The sequence below is a fragment of the Montipora foliosa genome, chromosome 6, assembly GCF_036669935.1.
Source record: "Montipora foliosa isolate CH-2021 chromosome 6, ASM3666993v2, whole genome shotgun sequence".
Classification (NCBI taxonomy): Eukaryota; Metazoa; Cnidaria; class Anthozoa; order Scleractinia; family Acroporidae; genus Montipora; species Montipora foliosa.
In genome coordinates this window covers 19954123-19964122 of record NC_090874.1, presented here as the reverse complement: position 1 = coordinate 19964122, position 10000 = coordinate 19954123, and the positions used below count along the sequence as shown (strand labels likewise).

General features: G+C 42.8%; 1 protein-coding gene across 1 annotated transcript in view; it reads right to left on the bottom strand.

The window, feature by feature from the left end:
* Positions 1 to 10000, bottom strand: part of LOC138006926 (NFX1-type zinc finger-containing protein 1-like) — a 77017-nt gene that overhangs the window by 33339 nt on the left and 33678 nt on the right. Inside the window, exons 10-11 of the mRNA XM_068853559.1 lie at positions 4386 to 5030; positions 3530 to 3852 (exon numbers count right to left, since the gene is read on the bottom strand). Of these exons, the coding sequence (XP_068709660.1) occupies positions 3530 to 3852; positions 4386 to 5030 (968 nt within the window). The remainder of the gene's footprint in view (positions 1 to 3529; positions 3853 to 4385; positions 5031 to 10000) is intronic.

Genomic DNA, 10000 nt, shown 5'->3' with positions numbered 1-10000 from the left:
AAATATCTAAACGTGAAGAAGTTCTCCGCTCTCTTCGTCCTACAAGCTATAGTGTCCTTAAAAAGAGTTACGCCTTAGATGATACTTGGGCTCATTCAGGAGTGGGCTAGATAACAGATGATGTAAAGGATGGCTAGGAGACTTCATTTGACTCATATATTTGTTACACAAGTAGTCTCTTCTATTGTCCAAGCCATCTAATTCACGTCACTGTAAGGCATGAGCATGTGAAACGGCTTCAGGGTAGATTTTGTAGAGTGCCCTTTTTTGAACTCGCTGTATGGCATCGGAAAGGTAGGCAGGAATGGCCTGCCAAACTGGGACAGCGTACTTAGATATATCTTCAGGATGTTGGCTTGGCAACCCCGGCTCTTCGCAGTACTCTAAGCGAATATAACTTTCTACTGGCTTTTTTAGCAATGTACTCGACATGACTATTCCACTTAAGGTCTTTGTCCTTTATAACCCCTAAGATCTTATACGTGTTAACACACTCAATAACATTGCCACCAGTTATTATAGGGTTAATGAGACAGTTAACATTGTGTAAAAATTAATATGCATTTGTTTACACTTAGTTGGATTGAGTCTCGTATTATGAGTCATGGCAAAATTATGAATGTCTGACGCTACAATATTAAGTAAACTAGTAGAGTTCCTTGGAATTATTTCGAGAGCACTAGTATCATCGACGTATCTGATGCGAAGCCGCCAGTCAGACAGCAATAGACCATTTTCGAATTCTCACGGCTGGACTGGATCTAGCATGAAATGGAGGCTAATGCGGGCAAATTTTTTCAAATGCAAATTGATTTGTCAGCATTAGCCTCCACTTCATGCTAGATCCAGTCCAACCGTTAGAATACGAAATTGGCCTATTTGTTAGTCATCATCGTGAAGAGGCTCACACCCGATTTGGTCCTTTGGGGAAGTCCTCCTTTTAGTGTTAACCAATCTGACAAAGTTCCTCCGATTCTAAGTGCCTGCTTCCGGTTTGTCAAGAACGCCGCAATCCAAGCTAGGAGCGCTGGATAAACTTCCAGAATGGCGAGTTCCTGCATCAATATCGAGTGATCAATCAGATCAAACCCCTTCGTGAAATCGGCAAAGATAATCCGCGCAGACGCCTCGTCACTATCAACCGCTTCGTTGATCGCTTGAAGCATATATAAAAGGGCATCGGTTGTGGAGTGGCCCTTGCGAGAGTACTGACGGGGGTCGATCTTGCCGTCCAACCGGGGTAGAAGTCTACCGCAGGTAAAGCCCTCCATAACCTTCGCTAGTGTCCAGGTAAGTGATATAGGCCTTAGATCTTTTTCAATACATTTCCAATACAGCCGGGTGGAACAATTTAGGGATAGGCGCCAAGAACAATAGATAATTTCAGGAGAGATTGTATATATCCCTCCCTTAAAGATTGGTTGTAGATATCACAAACAAGAGGAGCTACCTCCAGAGCAAAGTCTTTCAGGAGCCGGTTAGGAATGTCGTCAGGGCCGGCTGCCTTAGATATTTAGAGCGACGGCAATGAACAGTAGGCCTCATCCTCAGAAATGAGGACATACAGCGGAGGGGCTCCTTGATACAGAGGTGGAAAGTGGTCTATAAGACCAACAAAGTAGCTATAGGCCACTTAAGAAAATACCATATTACTCTTTGTTTGTCCCTCTAAATTTTGCATAAATATTGTTTCCAGTTTCTCTTGGGACTTCTTTTGTCCCATGACAAAACAAAAACACTACTTATGCAAATTGGGGGAGGGGGAAGAGGGGACAAAGAAAGTGGCCTATTGATCTTGTTTGCTAGCAACTTGATATCCTTGTCGTTGTCAAGGAACTGATGGTGCCACTCCTGCTTTGCATCCTGGCCTGCTAATTTTTTTATTTCCCTCCACCATTTCGAGGATTCACTTGCTCAACTTCAGCGACTTTTTTCTCATAGTAGTTATATTTTGCTGTTCTTATTGCACCTTGTACTTTATTTCTCCAATGTCGGTAAGCATCCGAGCCTTTTCTGTGACGAAAAAAGGCAGATTGGCGCTTACCGATCCACAGTTTGATCTTATTAGTGATCCAAGGGCGGTTAGTAGAATGTTTCTTTAACATCTCCTGCGAAAGAAAATTGTTGATAGCACTACCAAGTTCTGACATGAGCAGCTGGAACTTAAGCTCACATGTGGAAGCATTGAGAATTTGGGTCCAGTCCTTTTGAGTTAGCCAGCGTCCAAGCGCACGCCACGCACTATCCAACATATCACGCACAATAGATTTCTTTATTGTGTGAGCAGGCGAGGCAGCTGAGACTGTTTTTGCTAAGATGATACTCTGATGATCCAACCTTCGGTAGCCAAGAAACGGTGAACAGTTTGGATTGCTTGGTAAAGAACTAGTCCAGCGCACCGGTATCGCGGGTTTTGAAAGTTACAAGTTGTTTCAGTTGATTCACTTCAGTTATGTATTCTGCTCGAAATCCGGTTGAGGTGGAATTGAAATCGCCAATTAACACGACAAGGGCATTAGGTTGCTTCAAAAACAGCGCATCAAGGTTCTTTTGTCCATGATCACGCAGAATAACAGTCTCGGGCTCTCGGTTGCTAGGCGAGTGATAAATTACATCTAAGGCAATAGATGCAATTTGCATTGGCAAACTATGAGCTATAATATTAATCGATAGGATAGTAGGTATACCGTACATCTTAGGTTGCTTTAGCTTCTCAACGTTCCTTAACAGCACTCTGTGTGAGCCGTTGGATGTTTTCAGCGTAATAAGCGCTATGTTGTTTACAATCAGCGCGTCCATTAATTATAGTTGGAATAGGATGTCTTCGAGATACATTCCATCCCCTGTTGTTATGCCTGGGTCCACGATATCGCAGTAGACCATAGCGCTTGAGCTGGTGGAAGTGAACCCCGGCATCCTAGTCATATTTGCGAGGTCGAAGAGCAAATAAATCCGGACGGCTATAAACTCTACGGGCCGTTGGCAATGGCTGCTTGCAAGGAACATTCGCAGTACTTGGCGTACGAGGCCAAAGGTCAGTCAGTGTTGAAAAGGAAAGCGGGCCCGGTTTGGCCTGGATATCCATGAAAACTGTAAGGTCTCTCGGTGGCAGGCACATACAGATGAAACCATGCTTTTTCCATTCAACGACTTGCCTCGAAGGAGTGTTAACCAAGTTGGATCGCTTTAGCACTAGGTCGATCCTTGTAGGCAAATATTCTGAGAATAGACGCGCTTTAGATAGAATGCATGCCCCAGCTGTGAGGCGGACGCCAAATGGAAGGATAAATGATAGCTAGAGAGCTAAGAAGTACAATAAAATTGCAGAGCTAAAAATCGTGGCGGCCATCTTAGCAGGCATGCATAGGCTTACATGCATTTCTGGACTTACCGCCCTAAAACAACATCTTTGATTTGAACTGCGGTTCATAAATCAACAAATCTGTTTTGGACAAGTTCAAGAAGATGTTGTAACTGAAGGTTTTTTAGAGTGACCAGCACTTTAAGTAAAGTTGACCAAACAACTTACCATTCTGACTCTGCTATCTGGCATAACGTCTTTCTTGCTCAATTCTTGTATTATTGTACTTTTCAGCTTTCTTCTCAGCCTCTTGGGGTTATTAAGTTGAAAGCCATCGGGGTCAACGCTTCCACTCAAATCAATATGCACAACTTTGAGTCTTCCTTTCAACGCCGCAAACGGCTCCGCACGGATAACTCTGACGTCATCATTGTCCAGGATCCTCATATCTTGCATGACAGCTGCTTCGTACAGTACATCAGCTTCTTCTTCTTCTCCTTCTTCCTCTTCTCCGAAAAAGCCATCTTTCTCTTCCTCCGCCTCAGCTCCGCCTTAAAAAAAGCATACGGTGAAAATTCAATTGCTTTATGTTGAAAAAAAAAACCATTGTCATTTGTCTCCTTTTTTAGGTGGTCACGCAACGCTTCAACGAGAATGGCTGCCTGGTGAAACAAAATAATTTCCCATTTCCCGCTGGATATGAATGGTTCGCATGAAGACACATATCCTGCAGAGGGTTAAAAATAATCTTGGAAATCCCATGCCGAAAAGAATCGATCATACTCAGAACAGATATAAGCGGCCAAATCGTCCAATTTCTAAGTAGAAAGCGTTAGAAAACATATTGAGTACCAGGGCAAATTTCCAATTTCAAAACTGTCGCTTTCGAAGAACTTTACGGTACCCCTCGTTCTGTGCCCACTGGGACATACAAAGGCTTTCATAAAGATCAAGCCCTGGCTAGGAAGAAATGATTGTTTAGACAGCCTGGATTTTTTTGGCTTGTCTGCACGTCTTGGAATTGTCTATGTGTTGGAATTACCCTGATTTTGCTTTTGATTCAAATCAAGGATGTCGAAAATACCTTGTGGAGCGATTCCACCCACTGCTCGTACAGCGTCTCGTCCCAGAGATTCAGCAAAAATATGGAGATCTGCAACCATTCCCAGAAAACAATCACCTTGTCTGCTGTCTGCTAAAGCTCCAATTCTAATGGAAAACTGTGTGGCCAGCTCCATTTTTTTGCCTATGAACTTCGCGTCGACTTTATTTCCCTGATGCCAAAGACGTGCAATTCCGGAGTCGTGATCATATGAAGCGCCAATAAAGTTCCAGGCGTTTATGATTAAGACGGCTTTACTGACTTCAGGACGTTGAGAAAAATCTCTCCACGTGAAGCGGGCGGTCAGAATTCCTTTTCCATCAACCATTCCTTCTTGCCATATCTGGACTCCCAAACCGTTTTCTTGGAAGCTGACGATTGGCCCCCGGTTTCCAGACGGGAAAACATGCATCAAAAGTGTGATCGACGTCCTGGTGTCGAGGTCACTTCCGGGACCGTTCGGGATCTCAATGTATGAATCAGGTGTCCCCAGAAGCTGAATAGAGCGATTTTGATCCCATGCCCAGATTGTGCGGCGGGAAAAAGTAGCCAGGTTGCCTCGTGAAATCCGGTCCAGTCCTTGGAAGACTTGGTTGAGAGGAAAAACGGCTACGGGTTGCGCAGAAGCTAGGGAAAAAAAGAAAATTAAGAAAGTTGAGTGCCTTTCCATATGTCTGGATGATTGGGAAAACTAGATGCTACGTGAGCGTAAACTGGTTATAGCTTGGTATGAAAGTGTCACGCAAAGAGACCAGTAGAAAATTCAAAATGCTGTATTTTCGAAACGAAAGACGTCACGGAACTGAAAACTTGGAAAATGATTTCAGAAGATCTTTTAGAGTTAGATGACGTCACTGTGCAAACCATCTAGAGCTTCTTGTTTGTAAATAATTGTTGCATAAGTTATATTTGGTCAAGAAAGTAAAAATTCACCTAAATGCGCAGTAGATAAGCTTAAAGAAATATTGTTGGTTTCCCAAATTAACTTCATTTTACACCAGAATGACTAAACAGCAAGAATTCCTGTAATCTTTAAGAAAACTGCTCCCATATAAAATTTCAACCCACGCATGCAAATTAGTTAATATTTGCACAACACGATAAATCCACAAAGGCAGAAAAATCTCACTAAAAACTTTTCCAGCCAAAAATTTTATTGAAACATACTGGCTATTAGAGGCAACAAACGCTTCCTATTTCATTCAGTGCGTGCAAACAAACAGCACATTCCGTGTCATAAACCATACCCAACTAAATACACTTCTCACCGGAGTTCAGGATCAAAGCCTATTCTGAAGAACCTTTCCCTTGAATAATGACGCATAAAATAGACAACAAGCTTTCTTTCAAATAATTATTGAATGTCAAGAATTAGTCACATTTCCATTTTTACTGATTTGTCCTGAAGACTGCGCAGAGTTGAGTGCAAATGAATATAAATAGCCAGACAACTGAGATAACACAGATACATTCAAGGTGTTTGTCTGGTTGGGTATGGGTTTTACAAACTCATTGAAGGAATCGAAGTTATTACCAAAGAATTTGCCATTTGGTTTCAGTTTTGTACATAACATCACAGTTTGTAAAATATTTAGAAATACACATCACTGCTCGACGCCAAAAGATGCGTGTGTTGTCAAAGTCCATTATTCGTCGCTTTGAAAATACCAGATGTTTATTTTTCACCGCCTGTCTTGTTTATCGAATCGACTTTCCATTGTTGAGCTCCATAAGCGTATATTTTGTTTAAAGATTCACGAAAACGCCATTCGCGTTACATCGACTTCGATGCCATTGCAGGTTAAATAAATATTCTACTGTGTGCACCGGATAAAATTTACGCATTTCTACTTCCTCCTGAAACCTACCAAAACTACGCGCAGAAGATTCTAGGTACAAAGACAATATTTAGCAGGGAAGTGACAAGAAAGACCCTATTGCGCAACTTCTCCGATTTCCGACACAGAAAGAAAATAAAACGGAGAAATGCAATGCGGTTTTCGATTGGATTGCAGAGATTCCAACCCTCCCGTTTTGGCCGGAAACCTCCCGTTTACGGCGAAGATTTCCGGCCTCCCATTTTCGCATAATATTCTCCTGGGTTTTGAAACTCTTCCTTGCCGTTTATCTGTGGTTTTTCAACCATTTTCACCCTTTTGTCATGGTAGCATGAGCCTGCGACAATTTTGAGCGAGGTAAGTGTGGTACTGGATTGCCTCGACTTTGTGCAAGGTTTGCGTTCATTCGTGGGACCAATAGGCCTTAGCTTTTACTACCTGTTAAAAACTCCACTATTCTCCATTGACTGTGATATGCAGGAAATGGCATCTTTAGAGGCACATATCTCAATTTTTTTCCTGGGGACACATGCCCCCGGAACTCCCTAGAGACTCGCGCCTAAGGCGCTCGTGGGCGCGGTTTCGCCGCTCCTAAAACCTCCCTTCATTTAGTATATGTGGCAACCCAGTAATAACACAGTCGTCCCTTGTATAATTCAGGCCAGTTGAAAGGGAAATTTTGTAGATTACTGTGATTCTCGGCCTAAACGTTAGAGCGAGCTCATATTTGGCATATTTGAATGGTAAATTCGCGTACTTCCTCGCACAATTTCTAGCACACTCGGAAAAGAGTTTGCACTGAATAATGATAATAATAACCAGAGCTACAGTCAACTCGCGTTATAGAGGACTCCCTCGGGACCGCGATTTGGTGTCCGTAATAGAGAGAATCCGTAATAGCGGGGTGCGAGAAAATTTTATTTTAAACCATATTTACGGAAGAGGGTCACATGTGCGTGTATTTTCATTAACTCCAGTACCTTTTTCAGACCCGTTGTCGCAAGTAAAGAGCGTCAGAACTTTATTTACAAACAGAACAGAACTTAAAGAACAGGAGTTACGTACTCTTTGTATACTGTAGTTCTTCTAAGTAAGTATAAAATAAATCATATCGTATGTTGCAGCAATGTCCACAAATGCATCGTTTTGGTTTCCTACTGTGCTGAAGTACAGTAATCTACATTTCTAAAAAAGTTGTTTCAAGGAAAAACCTGAACATCAGCTATTGATTGCATCAGCTATCAGATTGCCTTATATATCGTTCCAATCGGCTCTGTATACTTCTCATTTGAATTGCAACTTTCCTCACCTTGTCGCCAAGGACACTAAATTCATTAGCAACCTTAAACTCCCCTCTATGAATCAAAAAGGCAGAAATATTTTGGACACTGTCCAGAACGTCCTTGAAACTTTTCAAAGTGGTTGTTTCGTTTGAGCGTTCGCCTTCACCTGGGATATCTTCCTTTTCCATTTCATTCTCGTCGTCACTCTCTATTTCCATGACATCGTGAGAAGTACCAATGGCTTCCAGCAGCTGTTGTTCGATAAGAAGACTGTAACAGGCTGGAAGTTCGTTATCAGACTCCAAGTAAGTACTGATTCCACTTCCAGGTGCAACTTGTTGGACAAGATTCTCCAGTTCCTCATCGACCGAGACATCAAGATCAGCAAAGGGATCCTCCTCTCCTGTCACAGTACTGACGGTAGCTACTTCTGAGAAAAAGCTGGAAATTCCAGCTGCTGCAAAACATTTGGTAATGGTATTGTTCTCAACCTTAGACCAAGAAGTCCCCATCCACCTTATGGCTTGCAGCACGTCCAATGTTTTGGCAATGTCTGTTGCACGGTCGTGGTCTGTGGTCATTGTAATAATATGACGAAGTAACAACTTTCTGTAAATGGACTTTAAAGTTCTGGATTATTCCGAAATCTAAAGGTTGCAGCTGGACGTGCAGTTTACGGAAAAAACACAAGTTTAATATTGGAATAGCGTCCCTTGAGATCATAGGGGTGACATCCAGAAGAGTCAATATGAATAAAGGTATTGATCGATTCTGGGCCTTGAAAGAGCTGTTCAACTGATTGAGGAGCTTGTGAAGGAAGATCATCTTTGTTTATATTCTTCAGGCACCTTGGATTCGCATACTTTCCGATTACAACTGGTTTTCTCCTTTCCCCAGGAGCAGAAACAAATTAAGCAACAGTTAAACCGCTCATTTAACTTCTTGCCTCCTTTGCATTTCTTTGCTTTCTCCGAAAGGCTCTTATCCGGAAGTGCGCGGTAAAAGCAGCCAGTTTCATCCCTGTTCCAGATGTCTTGCATCTCATATTCAGAGATAATAGACCCAAGACGCTCTCTCCAAGAGTACACTGTAGCCCCTGGCACATCAGCAGATTCACCACAGAGTTTGTGTTGCGAAAGGTTGTTGCGCTCTTTAAATCTCGTAAGCCAGCCGCTTGACGTCTTGAACTCAGGGTAGCCAAGTTTCTCTGCTGCTTTCACTGCAAACTCCTGAATTAAACTGGAATGCGTTTCTCGGTTTTCTTCTTGAACCATTCCCATACAGCATCATTCATGTCCGAGTATTGTGAAGTACGGTTACGCTTCTTCGCACTGGAAAATCCTCTTTCGTACTCCTCTCTTAAAAGAGTCTTCTGTTTCAGAATGTTAGTTACTTGTGTTTTCCACAACCGAATTTCTCAGCAAGTTTGCTACTCCTGTCAATCATTTGCTATTTTCGTATTCTTCTGCGATTTGAAAACGTTTTTCTAAAGGTAATTCATTCCGTTTTGTTTTATCTTTTGGCATGATTCAATGGTGTCTCCAATAGAACACAGCCTGGTCAACACACGCTTGCTGCAGAAGACCACGTGTAAACTTGACATGTACCGGATGTATCAGTTGCAATTTATACACTAAAGAATTTACATACAGTATGCATTTTAGTCACATGTTTTAAATATTTCACACACACGACCGTTCTGTGTGGTCACGCTAGAGATCCGAAGATCGCTGTGCTTCTGTCAAGAGCAAACCAAACTCATTTTGTGCAATTTTTATTTACTGTACCGGTTATGACCAGTCCTCAAATTGGAAGAGTTGAAAGCAAAGAGCACTACTCGTGGATGCGAGGCCACCATGCTTGAAAGGATATTTTCAGGGTGACCCGAAAACACTGAGCCCCGGTCCGTGGACCCCCTACGGACCGGATCCACGGACTGCCTTACGGACCGGTCCACGGACTACCCCTACGGCCCCCTCTACGGACCACCCCAAAACAACACAGAATAAAAAATAAAGAAAGAAAGATAAATAACAACTGAAAATTTGTTTATACAGGTTGTCTGGATAGACCACTCGTGTCGGCGAAATCTCAGCCGTTACGCTCCGCAAATCAGACGAAGGCTCAGGTATTGCCTTTTCCTTCGCTGTTGACCGGAGTGCTTCGAAAAAGACCGATACTGTAATATCTAAGTTCCTTCCGCCATTTTGTTCGGAACAGAGAGATCGTGAAGCCTGGGGCGAGTTCATAAACCCGCGGGAGAATGATCCGAATAAAATGGCGGAGGGAAAATCTAACTTACTTATTATTGGTCTTTGTAGAAGCATTCCGGTCCACGGACCGGGGATCAGTGTTTTCGGGTCACCCTTTTTATTCTGTGTTGTTTTGGGGTGGTCCGTAGAGGGGGTCCGTAAGGGTAGTCCGTGGACCCGGTCCGTTAGGGGGTCCACGGACCGGGGATCAGTGTTTTCGGGTC